Source organism: Schistocerca americana, chromosome 9 (genome assembly GCF_021461395.2).
Source record: "Schistocerca americana isolate TAMUIC-IGC-003095 chromosome 9, iqSchAmer2.1, whole genome shotgun sequence".
Taxonomy (NCBI): Eukaryota; Metazoa; Arthropoda; class Insecta; order Orthoptera; family Acrididae; genus Schistocerca; species Schistocerca americana.
In genome coordinates, this window is record NC_060127.1 from 142,109,799 (window position 1) to 142,135,523 (window position 25,725).

Genomic DNA, 25,725 nt, shown 5'->3' on the forward strand with positions numbered 1-25,725 from the left:
TGCACTGCAGCAGTACAATACAAGTCCGTCACAGGATCTCCCCACACAGGAAGTTATTGCCGCAATCGACAAAATATCAACATCATTCCATGTACAGACCTAAAACAAACTAAAAGCTCTCTTAAGTTTGGTACAGTTAATTCCCTTTCAACATAACATACATCACAAGTCTAGCCCTAGGACAGCACTGACACCCCGCAATTTAGCACACGAAAAACTACAGCAATGCACTCATCATGTATCCTTACAAAATCCAAAAACAGAGCGCCAGCTCCCCAATAGCGGAACATTTAACCACGCGCAGCGTGCGGGTTTGCGGGATGCTGATCTCGCCCTTAACCTCAACACCATTTCAAATACTAGTCAGCCTACAATCTTGAACCACCATACACATTCCTTCAGTTACTGCATAGAAAGCCAATGTGATAGGCAAACAGACCAGCATATGATAAAAGCTTAAGCAATTTCCTTACTAGACAACCCTTATGAATAATAGCCGTAATTTAAAAAAAAAAAAAAATAAAATAAAATAAAATAAAAGGCGTTAGCACAACGCCAATCATAAGGACAGTAGCGCATAAGCAAGTAGCAATGGTAACTTCCGCTTAGATTGGCTACAAATCAGCGCTTGATTTAACACACCAGAGAACAGTCTTTACAACATAACCATCAATACAATAGCAAATTACTCACAAGTGTACTCCCCCACAATTTCGATTCGCAAAGCCATAGACAAAATGTGGAGAACACATCACTTGGACCAAAATAATGGTGCTCCCTCAGTTACCCCAAATAACTGACTCCCTTAGTTGCACAGCAAAGAACCAGACCTAATGAAACCACCACAGTTTTCGCCTCTAAATTGTCACAGCACAAGTGAGACCCAATCACAAATGTAATATTACATCACCAGTTCCTGTATAGTCAGTACAAGCGCCTGATTTTCACCCGTTTATAATGGCAGGCAGCAACATTGTATGGAAAAGAGCGTAGACAAAAGCTCTTACCAATTCTCTTCTCCGAAAGCAGCCACCGCAACTCTCGGGAACCACTGGGACATCGAATGCAAAAATCGTTACTCCTTCACACAAATTACAGGACGCCCACTTCCCGTTGCTTGCTATGGCGTCTTCCGTTCAGAGCCAACTTGTATATCTCCATGCGATAGGTCCGGTCCCACACTCGCTGCGTCAACCCGACAATCGTCTTCCACCACGTCCCGGAGCACACCCCCTACAGCACCTCACCTCGTTACTCCTCGCGTGGGCCCCAGAGGGCGCTGCTTATGGCCCAGACCGTGGCAGAAAAGATAAACCACCAGAGTGGCACTATCAATATGAGCCACCACGGCTCAGTGTCTTTGTGACCTGAAAGACATTCTTTACTAACACTGAGTCATCACATCCAGTCTCAAAGGTAACACGCTCACAGCTCAAAGGTAACTAACACTCACAACTGTTACAGCCTGCATTTAAAGCAAACCTGATTTGCATCCTTGTAGCAGTATTACTAGCGCAACTCTCATGCGAATGGCACGAAATTTTGATAGACTCATGTTTTAGGTGTAGAAACATGCCTGCAAACTTTCATTTGTGTTGCACAGCTTCTTCTTGGTGTTGTGATTTTATTTTTGTCAGTGTATTTGGTTAAAGACTTCAGTTTTTTCACATCTTATGGTTTCATGTTGTAGCTTGCATTTATTTAGTGGTCATAGTTAGTATGATGTTTTGAAATTAAGAAACATAACAGCAGTTAATTCACAGAGCTTTCAATAAAAGATGTATTCGTGTTACGTACAGTGGACTTAAGGTCTTATGTTACTATACATGAAATGCAGCCCACATACCGAAATTGTTCTTACAGTTGAAGGAGTGCCAAATCTCTCTGTGGTGTGAAGTAAATAATGTTTACATGGTGTTGAAGTTGTCCCTGCTCACTATGCCGAATTCATTTGTGCTTCTCTGTTTCTTATGCAATTCATCAGATTAATCTCATCCACAGTCTAAGTTGGCGTTATAGTTACAGCGTACTTAACATGATTAAATGAAATGACATTGTTGTCTGTGTGGCAGATTAGTGCAAGAGTAAAGCACTGGACCAGTAAAAGAAAGATTGCGAGTCCTAATTCACATTTAAACTTTTTTAAAGTTTATGCGTATTTTTCTCTTAGAAAACTGTTTTCTCATAGTAATCCAGCCATAAAATTATTGACTCTCATTTTAATTAGTATTAACTCTTTGATCAGTATAACAAACTGCATGTCTTGTTACCTTATTTCTGCTTGCTAGAATGTAAAACACAGAGTATGTAAATCATTGGTATTAGTTGCTGATTAATATATTACAAGGCAACAGAGATTTGTCTCAATTAAAAGCATGCAGAATTGGAATCTGTAAATTTTTCTGTAGCCTTTGTTGATATCAAAGGAAAACACATTTAATTTTTGAGTAATATCAACTACATGGAAGAGTTCCCGTGGCACCAAGTCGTCAGGGACTATTAATAGACATTTAATAAGGCATATTCCTACTGGTAAATTAGGTGAACTGCGTAGTAGAGTCGAAACTTTAAGAGCAATTACTCTAATAGACTAATTCTGGAAATGGAAAAGAAGCAGAATTTTGTTTAAGAGTCAGACGGATGTAGTGTGTTATGGCCTCACAAATAGGCTTTGGTTTTGTTAATGGTTTTCACAGTAAGAGCCTGCTGGTTTGGGTGTATTTTGTGGCACCATAAGGAAAGTCCAGGATAATTTCACCTCCTCGCCCCCTTGTCCCCCACACCCTGCTGCGTCCTTTGGTTTGCCAGAACTGATACCTATCAATTTATAGCTGTTATATACGGGTGTCTGAGGAAGGGACAGGAAATCGTCTTCGAAACTGCATTTTCTGTAGTATGGTTGCTTTCAAAACCCTGCAACCTGGGGGAGAAGAAAAACAGAAAGAAAAAACACTTGTGGCTACAAACTGAGCTTTGCTCCACACTCGAAACGTACATTGGTTGTGTAACAGTTACTCTGTGCATTGCTGCAGACTGAGTTGTGTGAAATTTGTTAGACTTACTTCGATTCAAAATATTTCAGTGTCAGAAGAAAGAGAGGGAGAAGACATCCGAGGGTGCATGCTGTGCAAGAGAAGTCTTTAAGTGGTCAGGGCACCAAAATGAGAGGGCAGGCTTGTTGACCACTGCAATAACATTGGGAAGACTTGCTGCCTATCACTAAAGTATAGAACTGTGGATGAATTAAAAATTTACAAAAACGCTATTGTGAGGATAGAGAAGTAAAAGTTCAGAGCTGAAGAAAATCAAGCTGTACCATCTCAACTAAACACTTCAGGAATAGAGAGAGAATTTGAGAAGCGTTTGACAAGTATGGATGATTTTCAGGCAAATGCAAATCGACATCATGTTTACAATTAGTATTTGAGAAAATAACATCCAACCCTCAATAAACTGAAGGCTTCCTGAGAAGAATCAGAACATCATGGAGGCAACAAATTGTTGCTGGGAAATGTAGTGCATGGTTTAGGCTTCAGATAAATAAAAATAAAATAAAAAAATTGACGGAAGAAAGCTCATAACGGAGAGAGATGATATTGCTGCATGGTGGTGCTGATTTTTGAAGACAGTATCAAACGAAAACTTTGACTGTATTAAAACTTGTTTGCAGATTAAAACTGTGTGCCAAAGCGAGACTCGAACTCGGGATCTTTGCCTTCCACGGCCAAGTGCTCTTCTGACTAATCTACCCAAGCACAACTCATGGCCCATACCTGTCAGTAGCTCGTCTCCTACCTTCCAAACTTGGCAGAAGTAACTTGCAAGACTAGCTCTCGTGGAAGAGAGGATATTGTGGAGACATGGCTTAGCCAGAATGTGGAGGATGTTTACAGAATGAAATATTCACTCGGCAATGGAGTGTGAGGACAGGTTGTGAGTCATGCTTGGGTAGTTCAGTTGGTACAGCACTTGCCCATGAAAGGCAAAGGTCCCAAGTTCGATCTCCATCCAGCAGACAGTTTTAATCTGCCAGCAAGTTCCTTATCAGCGGACACACCTCTAGTGTGAAAATTTCGTTCCAGGAACATCCCCCAAGCTGTGGCTAAGCCACGTCGTTGCAGTGTACTTTCTTTCGGGAGTGCTACTCTTGCAAGTTTTGCTGGAAAACTTTTGTGATGTTTGGAAGGTAGGAGACGTACTGGTGGAAGTAAAGCTGTGAGGATGTGTTGTGAGTCGAATTTTTGGGTAGCTCAGTCGATAGAGCATTTGCCCCCAAAAGGCAAAGGTCCTGAGTTGCAAAGGTCCTGAGTTCAAATCTCAGTCCGGTGCACAGTTGTAATCTGCCAGGAAGTTCCATATCAGTTCACACTCCGCTGCAGAGTGAAAATTTCATTCTTGTTTGACGATATTGGTAAAGGCAAGCCATTCAACAAGTACAGGCTGGACACATGATTCAGTAACTGTCACCATGCCATAACCTTCTGGAAATAGTAGTAGATTAACTCTTCTCCATGCATTTACATCTGCTGTATTCGTGAAAGTCTGTATGTTGTTATTTAGATTTAAAAGAATAGAATTGCTGAGAAATGAGCAGAGTCACATTTCATTGGTGGTTTAAAAATTCACTTTGGAGGAACTTGAGCAAGCCTTCAGTGATAGTTATAGGCAATGCTTTGTATCATTCAACTGTCCTTGCTTATGTGCATACAGTAGTCTCTAGAAAATGTTATTGACCGGCTACAGTGAAAAAACATTCCTGTACCATTGATTGTAGAAAGGGTGAATTACTGAATCTGTGGCTCAGAATAAACCACCCTTACCTCTGTACATTGGTGATAAAATGGCAAAAGAAATATGACCGCAGAGTCCTCAGACTGCCACCATACCAATGCCACTTCAATTCCTTTGGAGCCATATGGGGCCAAGTTGCAGGTTATGTGTCGTAAAGAAAGAGTTACGTTAGCAGAAGTGGAAAGATTGGTAAAGGATGCTATAAACTGAACCTTGTCATGAGACTGGCGTAATGTTGTAACACACACGGAGGTAGCAATAATGATAGCATGGGAGAATGTGTAATGAAAATGACATTGAACAGTTTCTTGTTTCATTAAATTCTAAAAGCCGTTCTAGTGACTACACAGACAAAATAGTGAAAGTGTTTCAGTTACAGATGACTAGCAGCTGTTAGTGGAATAATGTGTTACCAGTGTGCGTGCATGCGTGCGCGCGCGAGTGAGTGAGAGAGAGCGTATGCACACAACTGTTGATTGCATGAGCTTGTGCCATGTTGTGTACAAGCCAGTAACTCTGCTCCCAACCTCTGCCTCTTGTCAGTTACAAAGTAATTTTAAACAATTATAGTTCCCCCCATGTTTTGAGTAATTTTTTGCAAATTTTGATGCTTATTTTTCCAGCACTTTTTTCTAAGTATTTTGTTTGAAATGGAAGTATACCTATCAGTCTAAATATCAAACGACGAACTCAGGGCACAGCCACCTAGTTGTGGTTGCTGATCACCAGTCTGACAGTTTTATTTTCGGTATTTCATACAATTATTGACCAAATCTCAAAAGTTAAAATGTTGTCAAAGTCTACTCAGGCAGAGATATAATTTTGACATTAAGGGTTTAACACGTGAACTTTGGATGCATCTTGAGGCAGCATAGCTCACAGCATGTAAATACGCAGTGTTTGAGAATGAGAGAACCTAACAATGTCTAACAAACTTTACACGTAATTTCAAAGATTTTTGAAACTTTTTCTCAGACAGCCCCCACAAAATGAGAAAACAAATGTTTTTTGCTTACTGCAGTCAAACCCGTATTTTACGTTTTCATGCGGTCCAGACTTAAAAAACACAAAATTGATGAAAATGCAGAATAGAGGATAATATTTAAAAAAACCCAAAATGTAGGAAAAAACACACGTAATTGGTTTACATGATTAAAAATCACAATCTTCTCCAATACGTTGTATAAAATCTTAAGTGAAGGAAATTAAATGTACAATACAATGTTTATACAATAATTTGTGGCAATGAGTATAATCAGTTCTTAAAAAATCACAGATACGTAAGAGCAAGTAAAAACCAATCAAAAAATTGAAATTGGTATCTAGATACAAGGTCATTGAGCTATCTGCGATGCTATGACCACAGATTATATGTTAAAGACACGTGATTTTGAGAAATCTACCTTTGTCCTTACCCAGAAAAAAGCAAAAATTGATGAACATCTCAAATTAAACCAAAAATATCACAGCAGCTAAGTAGTTAAACCATAAGCATTCATACCGACATCTGCTTAATGACAAACTTTGTCACCATTGCTGTTAGTGTTTAATGCTTTTCTTATGAGCTCCACTTCATATGCTCACCGCTGTTAAAGTGTTATTTTGGGCTTGATGAGAGAAACAAGAGACATGAAAAAATAAGTTTACTTCCCCAGTTGACATTACAAGCTTATTAGAAGTTGGCTCAGAGAATTTCTGTACACTGTGTAAAATGTAAATTTGAAAGAAAGCTCAGGTGCTACAGTTTTGCTTCATGCCCTCTATCACCGCTGGCAAACTTTACGATCTACAGTGTGTGGTGCAAAGTATATAGGTGAGTAGTGTATGTAGTTCTTGCAACTGTATCGCGTCGGATTTGAACACGAAAGTCCTTAAAATGTGATGTCGCAAAACCATTCTTCTATTTCCACATGACATCTATGTCATGTCAAATCATTTGCATGAAAAGTATATTTTCAGCTCTTCACAAAATGCTTTCACCCCTACCTGCACTCTCGTCATTAATGGGCCACTTCACCTCTCCGTGCATCCGGTAGACGAGCTCATTATGTGTGTGTTAGTGTGGTGTGGTGGCTACTGGCTACCGGCTATTGGGTGACTTAGAAAGTCACCAGCCAATTAGAGTTCACTAGCTGAAAATGAGTGACAGTTCCTTGCTTATGACTGAGCATATTCTTCGAGACTCAGCATTTGAATGTAAAACGTTGACAATTGACATTGTTGCTGAATACAGTACATCAGAAATACATGTAAAAAGATGAGGCAGAGTTATAAGTGGCACAAGAAAAGGTGGTGGCTCGTTCCGAAACACTTCACATTGATTATCTTGGTTTTCCATTGCCGCTGCAACCTAGCAATAGTAGTATCATAATTGCACGATGAAGCTAAACGTTGCAAGTTGTGTGTCTCCACAATGGCCTAAAATATTCCCTTAACTCCGCCACCACCTCTGTTGCTAACCATCTGCCTTTTGTGCCACTTATAACTCGTTCAGTCATGTCAATAGGAAGAAAACGGGACGAAGTCAAGTGAAACACCAAGTAAGAACTTCGAATCGAGGTAAACATTTCTAGGAAGAAATGTAAAATTGGGGCATTTTAGCATTATCTTATGGGTTTTTCACAGGGGCTATGAATTTATGGTGTAGAATTGCAAAAACATAAAACCTGAGAATATAAAATTGAAGTTCCACTGCATATTTTTTCTGTTCGTGCGATAAAACTTCAGTATCGAGCATAATGTTTTGTTTCTTCTTTACTATTAACTCTATTTGCAACACATTTTGCAGGCAGTATCCACATATACCACTGACAGTACCTGCAAAATTATAGTAGTACTTCTAATTCAGGAGGTATGAAATCATAAACATTGAGATGCTTGAAAAATAAGCCTTTTTTTTTAAAATAAACCACAAATTATCGAGACTATACTCATCTGGTGTTTGTTAAAGAGAGCACTTGGCAACTTCCAACAAACTTTAAACATAATTTCAAACGTTTTACAAGTTTCTTTCTCTCTTATGCTTAATGTCAAATACTCATTTGTACACTAGTCAGGAATTTGAAGCTGTTTTATACACAGAATTAGATTCTTCAAAGAATTGGTAGTTTACTGGTTAGATTATATTTATTGACAGTCAGATACTACAATGTGGTTTGCAGAGTATACAGGTGTATATGTAGCAGAATTTTCTCAAAGTTCTTGATAGGTTTATTTGTAGTTCAGTTTGTTCATATAGGATGTTCCATAGTTGTTTGTCTGATATGGCTAATATTTCTGTTTATCTTATCCCCTTTCTCTCTCTCTTGAAGAATTGTACATAATGTTTCTCTGCCTAATTAGTGCAGAAGAGTTGCTTTCACTTGTATTACTTGTGTTTTGTGTCTTATATTTGTTTCCTATTTGTGCAGGTGCCACTTGACAGTTAGCACAGTTTGGAATTAATAATCAAAACAAAGAGAATACAGTTTCAGTTTTTGGTGGAATTATATTTTCTAAGCAAATTGAAAAAGAAGAATTGGAGCTACGGTAACAGCTCTGTGAATAACAGAGGCATTGATTTTGAGCTGGAGTGTGCACCCTCGCTCTTTCCTACTTCCCCCCACCCACCAGAAAACCCCACACAGACACACACACACACACACACACACACACACACACACACACACACACACGCACACGGCTAGCAAAGTTTTTTGTGCCTGTTGATTGCTCAGCATATCTACTATTCAGCGAGTTGTTACCTCTACTACAAAAAATGTTTTTATATTCTTTCAGTACTTTCCATTACCAAATTAAAAAAGCTCTACATAAGCACAACATGCAAAACATTTCCGAGTGGATGAATATACCTCATGCACCTCGTAGATGGTAGGTAGGTAGAATAACAATATTTGCATCAACTAAGCCTGTTACATGTACATCCTACAGGCCAGCAAGACAGAGTGCACGAAGTTCTGAAGATGGAGGACGGCCGCATGCTTTTCACTCCTCGGTTGTACACTGCTGACACGTGGAGTACCCCGCTCTGTGTGGACAACTTCCATGCCTTGCCTCCATACCACGCGCGCACCCTGGTCTTCTCGTCACGAGCATCGACTGCGGAGCATGCCGGTTCGCGTACGTCGGAGTGGGTAGTGGATCTGTACCCGAAGGGAGTCTGGTTCAAGAAATGTTACCTAATCGTCTGGCAAGGCACTGTGGAAGTACCTGAGCGGGTGCTGAGGACAATTCGTGTGTCGGTAAGTTTGATGACGTTGCTGCTGTTACTGTTTCTTCATCTCGCATATTCGATGGCATCTGTTTGTGACCTACAACTGAGTTTTATTGGTAGGAAGTGAATTATTTCACACATTTGGTGAACTTGGTTTTTGGGGAAAAGACAATGGTCTAGTTTTGTGCCCAAATTTTCATCTTGTGTTGAGGAGACATCTTCGGAGGTTATGGAAGGTATACTGTTTTTACCTGAGTATAGGGCAAGTCAGAATTACAAGCTGTTTCACTAACATTAAGTACCTACCTAAAAGTCTACATTTTCATAAAACAAGGAGAAGTTAAATAAACAAAAAGAAGTTCTTTACATTAATTTTTATCTTCACTACCTTCTCTTGCTTACTAAGTCTTTGATATCACTGTTTTTAATCATTACCATCATCGTCCTAATAACGCATTGAGAGATTTGTATCTTCTGCGTATGCTGCAATTTCTGAGATTGTGGTTACAGTGGAACCTGAGAACAAAGCTGTTTTTGCCAAATACATATCTGAGTTCACTTCTAAGCTGGTGTGAGAATGTTACAATGTTCCTTGCCTGCAGACGTATCATCTGCCCGCACACTCCCAATGGCTCCACAGAACCAGCAGCTGACATACCTCCTCCCGTTCCCGTCATACTTCACAGTGAGCGTCAACAACATTGCTACACGTAACACATATGTACACCACTGGCACTTATCTAGACTTTTACTGTCTCCTGCAGAAATCTGCACCGTTGATGTGTATTTGTCCAATTTTGAAATTCTGTTCGAACAGATTCAGATGAACTGCAGTTTAAACATGGTAGATGTCCATAGAAAGTCAAAGTATGCAGTATAGATTCCCTCAGTTGGCAGCACGCTCTCCACTCCCCTCCAGTACTCATCCGAGCTGGTTTCACTGGTCCTCGAAACACGAACTGCAATATTTTTTAGGGAGCAGGTCATATGTAACAGTACCAGCTAATACATAAATAAAAGTTCACAATCCCATTTCAGCTCAGTTCTCATACTTCAGCTTGTCCCAGTATATAGATTCTTCCCACTGTAATTTATTCTGACAATACCAATTACAGTAAGTTTAATACAGTTTATCTGTTTTTTTGACATGTAAATCGGAATTAACTTTCTTTCTTCCCACTTGGTAAATCATTGCTGTATCTCATAACCAAATAAAGTTGTGACTTGTGTCCAGAACCAAGGTAATGTTTTTTGAAGGACAACATTTTGGCTTTCATTGTTACCTGTACTTAAAAAGCCTCATATATGTTTGTATATGGTATCCGTACACACATTGCAAACCTGTTCAAATACAGCAGGAGTTGGTAAGATGACAGAATTTAATATTATGTCCTCTAGTATTTCACAAACTTACCAAATTTTAAGCATAGCAATAGATTGTTGTGGTTGCTACTTCATAGTTTCTCTCACATTCCTCACACTAGTACCGTACAAGTCAGTGTCCCACGATTGTACGAGCAAGGTCGATAATATATAGAGTGCTTCAATAGAATGTGATGTACAGAAGTGATCAAAAATAAATTAGAAGTTACAGAAAAATTACAAAAATGTGTCTACCAGTGAAAGCTGACTATGCAACTCCACGATGTTTTTGTCCTTATTAAATTAACGTGTAACGAAATGTGCTGCTCTTTTGTGGATCTTCACTATTTTCTCTTTAAATCATATCTGTTATAGGTCCCAGACTGATGAGTAATATCTGAGTATTGGTCAAACAAAGTTTTTGTAAGCTATCTCATTTGTGAGTGGACTACATTTTCAGAGGATTCTTTCGATGAATGTGTGTGGCCTCTGCCCCACCTGCAATTAGTTTTAAGTGGTCGTTCCACTTCACATAAAGGTATTTCATATATATGTGACTGCTTTCAGTGATAGTTCTGTAATCAGGTGACCATAGGATAGTGCGTCTCTCTGTCTATGTGCAATATGTTACATTTGCTTATGTTGAGGGTCAACCAACTGCCAATTACTTTACCAAGCGTCAGTCCTCTGGTGGTCTTCCTGCATTTTGCTACAATTTTCTAACCTTTGCAACTTCTCTGTATACAACAGCATCTTGTGTGAAAAGTCTCTTAGGACTCCCGATGTTATGCACTAGATCGTGTAGCTGGTCTTATTCCAGACATTTGTATTTTGTCCATTGGGCACCAGTGTGAAACTGTATAGAACATCATCCACGATTTAAGGAACACCTGGGTGCCAATATCCACTGCTTTCTTGGTCTTGCGGAGGAACAAAGTGAGCTCGGTTTCACACAGTTGCTGTTTTCTGAACACGCATTGATTCCTACAGAGGAGATTATCGAGAAATGTCATAATGCATGAGCATAAAACCCGTCCCAAAATTCCTCCCTAGGGCAGTGTCAGAGATATAGGACTATAGTATTGTGTGTCCATTCAATGACACTTCTTGAAAATAGGAATAACCTATGCTTCTTTCGAACCATTAGGAATGCTTCATTCCTCCAGCGACAGTTCGTAAACTGCTGCTAAAAGAGGGGCAACTTCTTTCCCTTACTCTGTGTAGAATCGTATTGGTGTCGCATCAGGTCTAGTGGCCTTTCCCCCGTTGAGCTAGTTCAGTTGCTTTACTATCCCATGGTCATTTATTTCAATATCTGTCATTTTTATGTTCGTCTGTCAATTCAGAGAAGGAACTGCTGTATAATCTTCCTAAGTGAAACAGTTTTGGGAGAAGATGCATAGTATTTCCGACTATCCCGTGTCATCCTCCATTTCTGTGCCATTATGGTTACAAGGGTGTCTGGACAGATGGGTTTAATCCATTTACTAATTTAATACAAGACCAAAACATTTAGGGTTTTTGTCAAGGTGTAGGTAGAATTTTACTTTCGAATTCTTTTAACACTTCACAAATGGCTCTCCTTACGCTACCTTTTGTTTCATTCCAAGTTTTTGTCTGTGAGGCTTTGGCTATGTTTAAGTTTGAAGCAAAGCCCACCTTGCTTTCATAGCAGCATTGTATCACAGCTGTGGAATCACAGTGGGTCTTTCCTGTCTCTGTCTAAAGCTTATTGTATACTACAACTTCACTTTGCCCATTGATTCTCTGCATTGTCAATACTGGAGATGAATATTTCATGTTGGCCACTCAGGTAATCTGAAATAGGTTCCCTGCTCCTCTTGCTTAGCAGAAATATCTTCCTATGGTTTTTGGTTATCTACACACTATTGGGCCAGCATTTACCTGGATAAACAGGTCCTTGCTGTTGTTGATACCTCATTGTAAACTCCCTTAGTTGTCCAAACTTTCTATTTGTATTTGCGCAATGGCCGACTCCAGACTTCTTACTGATGACGAAGATCACAATGTTCTGCCGACATGTATTATGGAGCTTGTATAACAGAACATGTGGTGCTATTTTCTTTATTTGATACTGAGGCATGAAAATTATCTAATTTCAGTCCTCCTCCCATTTTTTCTGTCAAAATTTATTTTATATGTTTGAATTTCTGTGGCATGTTTATAAGTGCTATAATCACTGGACCTTGATACAACCATAGTGAAAGCTAATTGAATTAAATTTTCCCTGGTGTCACTGCTTGATCTGCGCTTGTTGATTTATCAATGTTGCCTAGGTGGCAATTGAAGGTGAAGGGAAATGTTGTAGTAGCCAAAAAAAATTATATTTTCATTTTTTGCCTGTAAACCACTCAGTATGCCATGGCTAATAACTTGTGATAGGTTGAAAGTAATGGGTAAGCCTCTTTATACTTCAAAATACTTCCACTAGAGTTTCTGTAAAGCCGGGGTCACACACACAACTAAAATGACACCACAGCTAGTGGCTTCCTGCAGTGGCACCACAGCCGAACGTGTGAACATCCAGTGTTCAGTACCGTCACTCATGAGACCCAGCTTTTGCCAAGCTACAAAAAGTTCAGCACAGATGTATTATGTGATGTCACTAACTTTCCCCACCACTGAACAGCATCATTGAACTGCTCCCTGATGACTGTATTTTGAAACACCAACATTCTGATGTGGTTGTTGTTGTTGTGGTCTTCAGTCCTGCGACTGGTTTGATGCAGCTCTCCATGCTACTCTATCCTGTGCAAGCTTCTTCATCTCCCAGTACCTACTGCAACCTACATCCTTCTGAATCTGCTTAGTGTATTCATCTCTTGGTCTCCCCCTACGATTTTTACCCTCCACGCTGCCCTCCAATATTAAATTGGTGATCCCTTGAAGCCTCAGAACATGTCCTACCAACCGATCCCTTCTTCTGGTCAAGTTGTGCCACAAACTCCTCTTCTCCCCAATTCTGTTCAGTACCTCCTCATTAGTTATGTGATCTACCCATCTAATCTTCAGCATTCTTCTGTAGCACCACATTTCGAAAGCTTCTATTCTCTTCTTGTCCAAACCATTTACTGTCAATGTTTCACTTCCATACATGGCTACACTCCATACAAATATTTTCAGAAGACTTCCTGACACTTAAATCTATACTCAATGTTAACAAATTTCTCTTCTTCAGAAACGCTTTCCTTGCCATTGCCAGTCTACATTTTATATCCTCTCTACTTCGACCATCATCAGTTATTTTACTCCCTAAATAGCAAAACTCCTTTACTACTTTAAGTGTCTCATTTCCTAATCTAATTCCCTCAGCATCACCCGATTTAATTTGACTACATTCCATTATCCTCGTTTTGCTTTTGTTGATGTTCATCTTATATCCTCCTTTCAAGACACTGTCCATTCCGTTCAACTGCTCTTCCAAGTCTTTTGCTGTCTCTGACTGAATTACAATGTCATCGGCGAACCTCAAAGTTTTTACTTCTTCTCCATGAATTTTAATACCTACTCCGAATTTTTCTTTTGTTTCCTTTACTGCTTGCTCAATATACAGATTGAATAACATCGGGGAGAGGCTACAACCCTGTCTCACTCCTTTCCCAACCACTGCTTCCCTTTCATGTCCCTCGACTCTTATAACTGCCATCTGGTTTCTGTACAAATTGTAAATAGCCTTTCGCTCCCTGTATTTTACCCCTGCCACCTTTAGAATTTGAAAGAGTATTCCAGTCAACATTGTCAAAAGCTTTCTCTAAGTCTACAAATGCTAGAAACGTAGGTTTGCCTTTCCTTAATCTTTCTTCTAAGATAAGTCGTAAGGTCAGTATTGCCTCACGTGTTCCAGTATTTCTACGGAATCCAAACTGATCTTCCCCGAGGTCGGCTTCTACCAGTTAGTATTTTGCAGCTGTGGCTTATTAAACTGATTGTTCGGTAATTTTCACATCTGTCAACACCTGCTTTCTTTGGGATTGGAATTATTATATTCTTCTTGAAGTCTGAGGGTATTTCGCCTGTTTCATACATCTTGCTCACCAGATGGTAGAGTTTTGTCAGGACTGGCTCTCCCAAGGCCGTCAGTAGTTCCAATGGAATGTTGTCTACTCCCGGGGCCTTGTTTCGACTCAGGTCTTTCAGTGCTCTGTCAAACTCTTCATGCAGTATCGTATCTCCCATTTCATCTTCACCTACATCCTCTTCCATTTCCATAATATTGTCCTCAAGTACATCGCAATTGTATAGATCCTCTATATACTCCTTCCACCTTTCTGCTTTCCCTTCTTTGCTTAGAACTGGGTTTCCATCTGAGCTCTTGATGTTCATACAGGTGGTTCTCTTTTCTCCAAAGGTCTCTTTAATTTTCCTGTAGGCAGTATCTATCTTACCCCTAGTGAGATAAGCCTCTACATCCTTACATTTGTCCTTTAGCCATCCCTGCTTAGCCATTTTGCACTTCCTGTCGATCTCATTTTTGAGACGTTTGTATTCCTTTTTGCCTGCTTCATTTACTGCATTTTTATATTTTCTCCTTTCATCAATTAAATTCAATATTTCTTCTGTTACCCAAGGATTTCTACTAGCCCTCATCTTTTTACCTACTTGATCGTCTGCTGTCTTCACTACTTCATCCCTCAGAGCTACCCATTCTTCTTCTACTGTATTTATTTCCCCCATTCCTGTCAATTGTTCCATTATGCTCTCCCTGAAACTCTGTACAACCTCTGGTTCTTTCAGTTTATCCAGGTCCCATCTCCTTAAATTCCCACCTTTTTGCAGTTTCTTCAGTTTTAATCTACAGGTCATAACCAATAGATTGTGGTCAGAGTCCACATCTGCCCCTGGAAATGTCTTACAATTTAAAACCTGGTTCCTAAATTTCTGTCTTACCATTATATAATCTATCTGATACCTTTTAGTATCTCCAGGGTTCTTCCATGTATACAACCTTCTATCATGATTCTTAAACCACGTGTTAGCTATGATTAAGTTGTGCTCTGTGCAAAATTCTACCAGGCGGCTTCCTCTTTCATTTCTTAGCCCCAATCCATATTCACCTACTACGTTTCCTTCTCTCCCTTTTCCTACACTCGAATTCCGGTCACCCATGACTATTAAATTTTCGTCGCCCTTCACTATCTGAATAATTTCTTTTGTTTCATCATACATTTCTTCAATTTCTTCGTCATCTGCAGAGCTAGTTGGCATATAAACTAGTACTACTGTAGTAGGTGTGGGCTTCGTATCTATCTTGGCCACAATAATGCGTTCACTATGCTGTTTGTAGTAGCTTACCCGCATTCCTATTTTCCTATTCATTATTAAACCTACTCCTGCATTACCCCTATTTGACTTTGTGTTTATAACCCTGTATTCGCCTGACCAAAAGTCTTGTTCCTCCTGCCACCGAACTTCACTAATTCCCATTATATCTAACTTTAACCTATCCTGATGTAGTTATCGTGGAATAATTACTGCTGTACTCCATTTAATTTCAGTGTGTTTTCATTTTCTTACTGCGGAAAACATGAAACATTAGTCTGCAGGTACACTTCTGCAGCTTCTGAAACTGCAAGAGCAACAACATGATATTGCTGTTACAGTATTATGAAAAGGACAATTGCTGTGCACCTTACAGTACTAGAGATGCTGAGTTACAGATAGGCACAACAAAAAGACCTGCTCACTTTCTGACAGTCTTTTTGTTGTGCCTCTCTGTGACTCAGCATCTCCACTATATGGTGAGTAGCAACTATCCTTTTCATAATATTCCATCACAGCTTTTCGATTGTTTGATATTACTGTTAATCTGTAGCGTGTGTGTGTGTGTGTGTGTGTGTGTGTGTGTGTGTGTGTGTGTTTTTTTTTTTTTGTTTTTTGTTTTTTTTTTTTTTTCCCACACACAGTATTTGCAAATGAATTATGTATCCCACAATTTTTGAAAGATTTTTGGATGAATAAATAAATAAATAAACTTAATTTGCACTGCAACCAAAGAAGTGAATTGTATACATCTTGTAGTTTGAGATACCAAACACTGTATAAATTATGGATTCTATGCAGCAATTAGCTCAAGTGTGATGTAACTCCTGGCAAAGTAAAAATTTGCCATAGCAGGCAGCAGTTTTGCCTTCAAGTTTTATTTGTTTAATAAATGTATTTGTTGCCCCTACTTTATTCCTTAATGAAATCTAGTTTCTGATCTAACATTCGTGTTTCATTTTCCTTGTATTTAACTCTTGACACAATTCTGATACCATAACCTGCATTACAACATTAATATCTGCTCATATGATTTCAGTTGACACCAATGTGCAATTAGGTAGAATTTGTTGCATCTTATATGAACTGTAGCTCACAGTGTTACTACAGAACGCCATGAGCTGTGGCATCAGTGTAGTTGCAGGTATCAACCCGGATTAAATCCGTGCAAATAAAAGTCATGTGGTCTTTAGCAAGACCAGCTCTCTGCAACCGCGTTAGATATCTTCAGTGTCTTGAAAATTGTTACCCTTCAGGAGTTATTCCATGTTCGTTCAGAAACAGATAATAGTTCAAGGGGGCTAGGTCTCGCAAGTAGGGAGGCTGGTTGACTACTTCGAAGTCCAGGGTTGTCAATTTGACAGCCACAACTTTGTACGAGTGTTGTTGCCGTGCAACAGATATAGCCCTTTGGTTGACTTTCCTCGGTATTTGTTCTCAATTACCTCCTTCAGTTCTAGTACCAGGTTAGCATAATATTATCAGGTTGTAGTAGATCCCTGAGATAAATAGTCCACCAAACAGAAAGCCATCTTTGTCCCAGAAAAAGAACGGTGTCACTTTTTGGCCAATTTCTAGGTGTAGAGCTGCTTTGACCTTGCCTTGATTTCACAGTCATAAATGTAAAGTCAAGTTTCGCCCTCAGTTACTAATTTTGCCAAACAGTTTCTGGATCAAAATGAGGCAAAATGGCTTTCAATGTATCAGTGTGTTCTTTCAGCTCATCGCAGTTCAGACATTTAGGCACCCATTTTGCTGAAAGCTTGCGGCTAAAATTGTGTTGACAATGAAACCAACACGTTTCCAGGAGATGCCCAGTATCTGAGCTGTCTTTTTGTCAAATATTAGTTGGTCCTAAAGAATCAGCTCATGAACAGCTCCATGCATTCCAGTGACGGTTGCAATTTGATGATGACCACTGCTGGACTCGTCTTCAACAGTGAAACTGCCAGTCGTGAAGTGAGATAATTAAGTTTTCACAGTACTCTATAAAACACACTTCTCTTCCAGTGTTTGTGGACATTTCAGTGTGAATTTTATTTGTGAACTTTACCTGGAGAAACAAAAAGTTTGTGATGGCTGCAAGCCCACTGAGGAGAAACTTGCTTGTGGCTTTGCCATGTCAACTATCACCTGCGACAGAGCAATTAGTGCAAATAGTGAACACTTATTATTTACAGTTACATGTTAAGATTTCAAACTTACAAATGAGCACCCATGCCCTTTCTCTTTCTCTTTGTCCCCCCCCTTACTATAAGAAAACAAAGCCAGGAACTATTCAGTACCGCCTTTGTGTCTCAGCATCTTACTATTCAGTGGTGCACTTGAATATCAGCCCTTCCAATTCTATCACACATTTATCCACCAAGATGGATCAAAAATTTCGAAGGGAAAAGTATTTGCACCAAAGTTTTCTATAATCCTTCCTTTGTGCATTACTACTGCAAGGCTACCAACACGAACATACATGGAACAACTCTTTGGACTGACTCTATAGTAACACTAGGTTGGTTAACCCTTTTACTGCTGCACATGTGCTGTCTGCATTTCGTGCTAAGGCTGGCTTTTGTTATGGGTGTACTGCTTGGCAAATGCTGATGCCTGTCCTGGGAGACGGGGTTCTGAATAATATGAAATACTTATCCTATTTTTCGAAAACTATTAGGTGAAAAAATTTGGTTTTTGCACATCTCACAGTCTGATACCTTCACTTGACAAAGAACTGTGGTGCATCAAATGAAGTAAATATTGCACAAACTTTGTAAAAATTCACAGAGGTAAAAATGCATTGCGTAAACTTTACGTATACGTATAGTTGATTTTAGCTCTTACATTGCAGTGAATGAAATGTAGGTAAGATATCCAAATTTTATTTAAAACAGAGAGCAGAAGGGTATCTCATTTCGTTGCTCAAGTGATTGAATTTTATATCCAAAGGAAAGTGGTGCGCAACTTGCCCATTCACGTCCTTGCGCATCGCGAATTGTGTGGTCAACAATCATCACATTTCACAAACAATTCAAGATATTGAAACAAGGTTTCTTGCAAATGAAAGCATGCAATGAGGCACACATGCTTTATGATAAATACTTGAAGCTTTTTTATTCGCCGAGATAAGGAAGTAACTCATTCACAGCAGTGAAGGGTCACTGGTTCAGGACACATTCAGACGTCCATAGCATTGTAGGAAAATCCAAGCAGTCTCGTATACGCGTCCACAATACTTGGAGACTGACACAACAGAATGTGTATACTTGCCCACAGCTGTGAAAGGGTTAACGGATAGCCCCATTAGTTGGAAAGCCTTTGTATTCAACAGGTTCACGTAAATTTACAAGTAGGACATATAATGGCATGGGTTGCTGTGGTTTCCTCAACAGTCCTGTCACTGGCCAAATTAATACCAAGAGTATATCACACTTGTTTCTTTGCCAGAAACCAAAAACTACAACCAGATCTGCAGGTCTTTACGGAGACACCCCAATGACTGATAGATGCTGAAAGGTTTTGGTTCCTACTGGAAACTACTGCAAGTCACTGCCCAAGTTCTCCAGTTGAAAAGGAAACTTATTGACAAGGTGAACGTACAGTGGAAGAAATGGCAGCAGGTTATTATTATTTTATCAAGGCTGTACAAGAACAATCCTATTTTCAAGAAATCAAATCCTTTAAGAAAGACATGTCTGTACCCAAGAGATTGAAAATAGAGTTTTAGTTCTTTTTTAAAAATGGTTCAAATGGCTCTAAGCGCTATGGGACTTTACATCTGAGGTCATCAGTCCACTAGACTTAGAACAACTTAAACCTAGCTAACCTAAGGACATCACACACATCCATGCCCGAGGCAGAATTCGAACCTGCGACCATAGCAGCAGTGCGGTTCTGGACTGAAGCGCCTAGAACTGCTCAGCCACAGTGGCCAGCTGTTTTTTAGATGAAGACCTATTTCACCTAGATGGTCACCAGCTTAATGCCAAATTAACCATTGAAGAACATCATCCACTTACCCTTGATGAAAATCACCATTTTGTGAGGCTTTTATACTCATTCCATTTACATCATCTTGGGGTTAGAATTGTGCTTTCAGAGTTTCATTCCGCCTGCTAAGTACATGACTAGCTCTTGCGGGTTGCCAGTCAAGAAGTAGAAGCTCTAATGCCAACTAGTTGTGTAATGCTGCAATACACTGCCAAGTCACTGGTGTTGATTTTGCAGGGCCATTGTATGCCAAAGTAGAAAGTACCACAACCAGATGCTACATTGTTCACAATGGTACAACAGATTGATTTTTGTTGGTACTAGAAAGGTTTATAGATAGACACAGCATTTAGACACAACTGTAGATGGCCATCTCTGCTGATAAGGTCGACCGGTATCTCGCACAACAAGGCAGAACATGGAAGTTTATAGTTCTTTGTGTGGTGCTTAGTGGGAGAGAATGGTTGGCTTAACCAAAAGATGTTTCCCAAAACTATTTGGGCACTGCAGTGTAGATAATGAAGGGCTACAGACTGTACTCATGAAAACTGACGTCACCCTCAGCTCAAAACTGATCATCCAGAATGAAAAAGTGCTCTCCATAGCATCCTTCATTGTGGAGGATAGACTCAAGACATTGCCAGTGGAACCCAAGCCATCTGTTGTAACAGTCTTCACGCAAGAATTCAGACTCAATCAGAAAAGAGAAGACAGTTTACCTCAAGCGGAACACCAAAATGGAAGTTCACTGATGGTCCAAGTCAGTGACCTTGTCCATCTGCAGGAAGTAGTTACCTTACGGCAAGAGTGCAGGAGCTGAAAGAAAGCAGAAATGAAGTCGCTCATGCTGCCATTCTTGTCACTGCCAATGGAAGTCACCTCAGCAGGCCTGTGCAGCTGATCGTACCCCTCTAGGCAGACTGTGGTGAGAAGGGTATGGGGGTAACCAAACAGCATCTCTGATTTGTATTTGTATTTCTGGGTGTGTACTTAAAAGGCATTATGTAACTACCATGATCAGTACAGGGTGTATACGACCCGGGACAACCGGGAGATACGGGAAAAACCCGGGAATATTTTCATCTGGGAGAAAACTGGGAAAAGCCCGGGAATTATTTAGAATTCCAGGAATTTTTCATTGTTTTAGTTTTCAGTTAAATTTTTGTGATTTTGACTGGTAAGAACCAATACTCTAACAAAGGATATTATTGTATCCTGCTACTGCAGATTAATACTACAGCAACAAAACTTGAATGGGAGGGGGAGAAAAAAAAATGAGAATAAAACTTAAGTTGCAAAGGAAATCTGCCGCATACAACAACAAAACGGTGCTCTCATACAAGCGTCTGCCAACAGTAAAGTGTGTCAAAGGTTTTAGGAACACTATACAATGCTTTATAACAACAAATTGCCTCCTCTGATGAGCGTGATGTGACAACTGTTTGAATTAGATTCGTTTGAGCAGTTGCGGGTGGGCTCGTGCGCATGCGCAGTTGAGTCGCGTATGAGTAGTACCTCTCCCGCTTCTGGTTACGGAAGTGTGGCCTCTCCTGCTTCTGGTTATGGAAGTGTGGCTGGGCTCCACTACTCAATATTGCTCCAGTTCGGAAATATCGTAGATCCGGGGCTGATGCACAGAGCAGTCCGAGCTGTAGTGGGGAGGTGGGTCGTCTCCACGTGACCTGTGTTTACGTTCAGTGATTTTGTTGTTTTTTCTTCGTTTATTGCTCTCACGTTAAATGATAACAAAACGGATTTTTGTGGCCGGGAGCTATCAAATGAATTAAAATACTTTCGCATAATTACGGCAGGCTAAAATATGTCAATAGTTTCAGATTTTATTTCCACCTTTGACAGTCAAGCATTAATCGCATTAGAACAATGAAGTTATTTTTGTCGGTTTGCTAAAGAGATTTGGCTTTTATTAACCCTTTCTACTGAGACAGTCAATGTATTTGAAACGAAGTGTTTAATTTCACACTATGGCATTATGCTATGTTAAAGAACCAAACATGAGTACTGGTACTCCTAGGAAATTTACATACGGATGTGCATTTTAAGCTGAATTATGCGAAATCCCGACACTCTTGAAAGTATCCTTTGATGGCTTGTTTCTTTTATTACATAATGTAAGATCTTTCAATATTTTACACATACGAACATGTGGGCTTCCTGCGTCATCGTAGCTGTGCAAGAGCGGTGACGCCAATTGTCTGGCACTTTCTTGCAACTGCTGAAACGAACCTATTTCTAACAGGTTGCGGGAAAATATTGCGAATGGTGGTTTGAAACGCGTTACATTCAAAGCAGATTTCCTTTTACGTAAGATGAACTATGTGCGAGAATGTACGATGAACTTCTTAAATCACAAAGCATTTGACTCTCATTTAAAAATCAACTCTTTGAGGACGACCATTTAGAAGAATTTCGAGCCCAGAAGATGAGACATTTGCGTCGTTATTAAAAATTTTACTGGCACATTTGTGTGATGTATCTTAAAGTGTAACACGCGCAAAAAGATCATCATATGTGGAAGCTTAGCTTCCCTTCCAAATTATCAATCTTCGAGACCAATATTATATGTGAACACTATGTATATTATTTTAAGCCATTAACTTATCTTATTTGTGTATTCGCGCTACTTAAGAGTGATCTTGCTATTGGCTGACTACATCACGTATCCTATTGCTGTCATCAGCTGGCGAGATCACGTGAATGAGCTATGATGCTTACAAAAGCGCATTGCAATCTCGATTTCAATGCTTCAGAAAGTGACATGCGTTGTTTGGTGGAATTCAAATATATACCTTCGTAATACGAAAATATGCAGCGTACATGTTGCTGCACATCAAAGGTCTTTCAAAACGTGTTTTTTTCCCCTGAGTTTCGGTTTCTAAAGTGCCGGGAAATTCTACGTCGGTATATAAAATCATAAACATTCAAAGTATTGATGACTTTTACAGTGCTGAGGAAGAGTATACTGTCACTTAATACGAAAAAAGTGTATTTTCACCCAGGAGGAAGTGTGTTTTTAACCGGGATATCTGGGAATGTTTTTTCCTTGTCCACATATACACCCTGCAGAAGAACTATGTAAATAAAGCAGTTTGTTGACTGATGTTAAATCAGTTTCTAATTTCTTCCACAGCAGCGATTACGATTGTTGAACATGATTATAAATTATTCTTCTTCACTAAAAAAGTCCTTGACTTAATTTTTAGACTATTTTATATTCTTTGTGTTCATTGAGTTTGATATTTGTGAAATATTTGTTTGAAAACTAAGTTACATATTTGTTGCATTTATAAGTAATTGTCACTATTAACATCTTACAAAAGTTACAACTTCTAACTAACCCTTAACAACTTTGGGAACCACTACTATCGCTCTTTGGCCCGACACTGGGCCTTACATAGATCCTTGAGAGTCAACGCTTTTTACGATGTTCTGTAATTACAATTCCTTATGATATTCAATGTGGAGAATTTTGTTCAAGTTGATATAAAAGTGGTAACAAATTCAGCACCAAATAACAACATATTTTGAATAAATTGTACTGTAAAATGCAAAGCTTTACAGTGCCAAATTTCAAAAAATGATTAGTTTCAACAGTTATTGTTGAAATATATAAATTTCACGAAAGTGCATTAAATATTTTATTTCCCTACAATACTGGCAACTCCAATGCTATAGTATTATTATTTTATATGAACGTCATTATTTGAAGTTACACTGAATATTAACAATATCTTACATATTTACATTTTGATCATTCGATGATATCATTTTATAAGGATTGGTCATAAATTCTGTGAAAGTATTTTCTACTGTGGATTGTACGTTGCTTCAAATGTCGTTAAAGAATGTTTAGTATAAGTTGAAAAACAAAACGCGATCCTAAGTATACAAGACAGGTAACAAATATTATGGTGTACTATGTTGTTTAGTAAACAGATGTATTGTACAGCTCTGTAGAAGAATCTGTCTGTTAGTTTAAACTATGTTTCGCACTGTTTGCAGGTGACATGCCGTGACACATGTCCGACACGTGTTTTGGTTGGCGTGCTTGTGCGAGGCCAACAGGACGGGATTGAACACGTGACATCCGTCTCACAGCGTTACCACCGCTTCTTGGATGAAGAGCGCGTTCTCAATTTTGACAACCTGTTGCCTTTTGACTCTCTCAACCCTGGTGCGGCAGCTCATGTTGGTACTCCTTGTCCAGCAACTAAGGTGACATCTACCAGCTCGGCTCCAAATGCGGCTTCTGCCAGTGCAGCTGCTAATGCAGCTTCTACCAGCTCGGGTTCAAATGCGGCCTCTACCAGCTCTGCCGCAAATGCGTCTTCTTCCAGGTCGGCCGCAAATGCTTCTTCTAGCAGGTCGGCCGCAAATGCTGGTTCTAGCAGGTCGGCCCCAAATGCTTCTTCCAGCAGGTCAACGGCAAATGCATCTTCTAGCAGGTCGGGCGCAAATTCAGCTCCTACCGGTTCAGCCGCAAGTGCGGCTTCCACCAGTGGGGCTAAAAGAGTGCCTCCTGCCCATGGAGTTACATACTTTTACCCCTGCAACCAGCGTATGGCCACGTCACCGTACTTGATCGGCCCAGATCGCGACAATTTCAAGGTGCACATAAGTATTGCTCCTCTGTCAGACGTCAGTTGCCTTACTCCTCCACCCTTCCCAGGAGGCCGTGGATTTGCTTCATGGGCTTCTGACTCCTAGCCCGACCCGATACTCTACTGGATAAGGTCACCGTGGTGGTGCACCTTGGACCATGTGTTGGACTGTAACAGGTTAAACTGAGGGGTCTCATTATTTCTTATGAAAAAATGGGAAAGAGGGTTGGGGGAGGGGGGGGGGGGGGGGACAGCAAATTGATATCCTCACGTGTGTGTGGTTTGAAATGAATGCCCCTTGCTAGACCCAATAATATTCTGGAAAAGATCACCTCAGTGGTGCACCTTGGACCATGTGTTGCACTGTAACAAATTAAACTTAGGGATCTTATTATTTCTTGTGGAGGAAAAAGGGTATGGGGTGGGAACACACACAGTTTTTATCCCTCACTGGTGTGTTGTTTGAAATGAATCCCTTCCAGAACAGTAATAAAGACATTAAGTGCTACTGTGAACTCCTATTAAGCTTAGTGTTTGTGAATTACATACCAGAAGGGTCAAGAAGGGAAAGAGAGTACAAATATGTGATTGCTGCTGTGTGGAAGCCTTGTAACTGCATGTGAGGGGATTATTGATTTAAGAAAGAAGGCACTGTTGTAGAGAATAGTGCATCACTAATTATAGTGTAGCCCAGCGCAGATGAAATTAAAAAGTTTTGTGATTCTACAATGGTGTATTTTGACGGAATGCTACAGACATTTTGCATTCGTGTGGGGTAAGAAATAATAGATTGATGTGGTATTGCTTGTGTGTATAAACACACAGTCTGCAGCTACACTATGTGGTTACGTTTTGGTTGGTTATTTTAATGTTGTTTTTAACACAAACGTGTGTTAAGTTGTGTAATTGTGTCTTACAGCAAATGTAGCACTCATTTTCCATGTGTTACATAAATCAAAAATCTGAGGAGGAGTTTTCATTGTTACAAAGTCAACACTATGCTTCTGGTAGCCATTGCTGCATTTTGTTGCGCTTATCAAAGGTTGAGCAGAAAGTCGTGCACAATCAATCATTCTTCTGTGAGATATAATCTGCTAGGACTGGAGAAATGAAGTTCTGTTCATGGCCTAGCACTGGTTCTTTTGTAATGTTGATACACTGCCATGTGGCCATCTTTCATTCCAAGGCATTAATATGTGGTTGTAAAACTTGACTGGCCATTATTTTTCCATGCATACGAAGTAATCTTCATAATCTCAAAACTATTTCTCATGCAAATAATTGTTCCATCATCCAGGTGGATAACAATCTCATGTAGCTTGCTTATTATTGTAGGGGGGGTGTGACACCACTGCCCATCGCTCATTAGCAGTCCACAGTCATTTGTGGCAAATGTTGACAGTTGGCGTTGAATGTGTTGCTGCTGCCTTGCCAAAACCTCCAAAGTCATCAAAATATTTTCCTTTGATTGACTGCATTACA

At 39.7% G+C, this 25,725-nt stretch overlaps 1 protein-coding gene across 2 annotated transcripts in view; it reads left to right on the plus strand.

The window, feature by feature from the left end:
* The window catches only part of LOC124551363 (BTB/POZ domain-containing protein 17), a 135,472-nt gene extending 111,011 nt beyond the window's left edge, over positions 1 to 24,461 (plus strand). For both annotated transcript variants that reach the window (XM_047126398.1, XM_047126397.1), the window contains exons 8-9: positions 8,722 to 9,032; positions 23,645 to 24,461. In XM_047126398.1, the coding sequence (XP_046982354.1) occupies positions 8,722 to 9,032; positions 23,645 to 24,349 (1,016 nt within the window). In that variant the 3' untranslated portion in view covers positions 24,350 to 24,461. The remainder of the gene's footprint in view (positions 1 to 8,721; positions 9,033 to 23,644) is intronic.
* Positions 24,462 to 25,725: the final 1,264 nt, after the last annotated feature.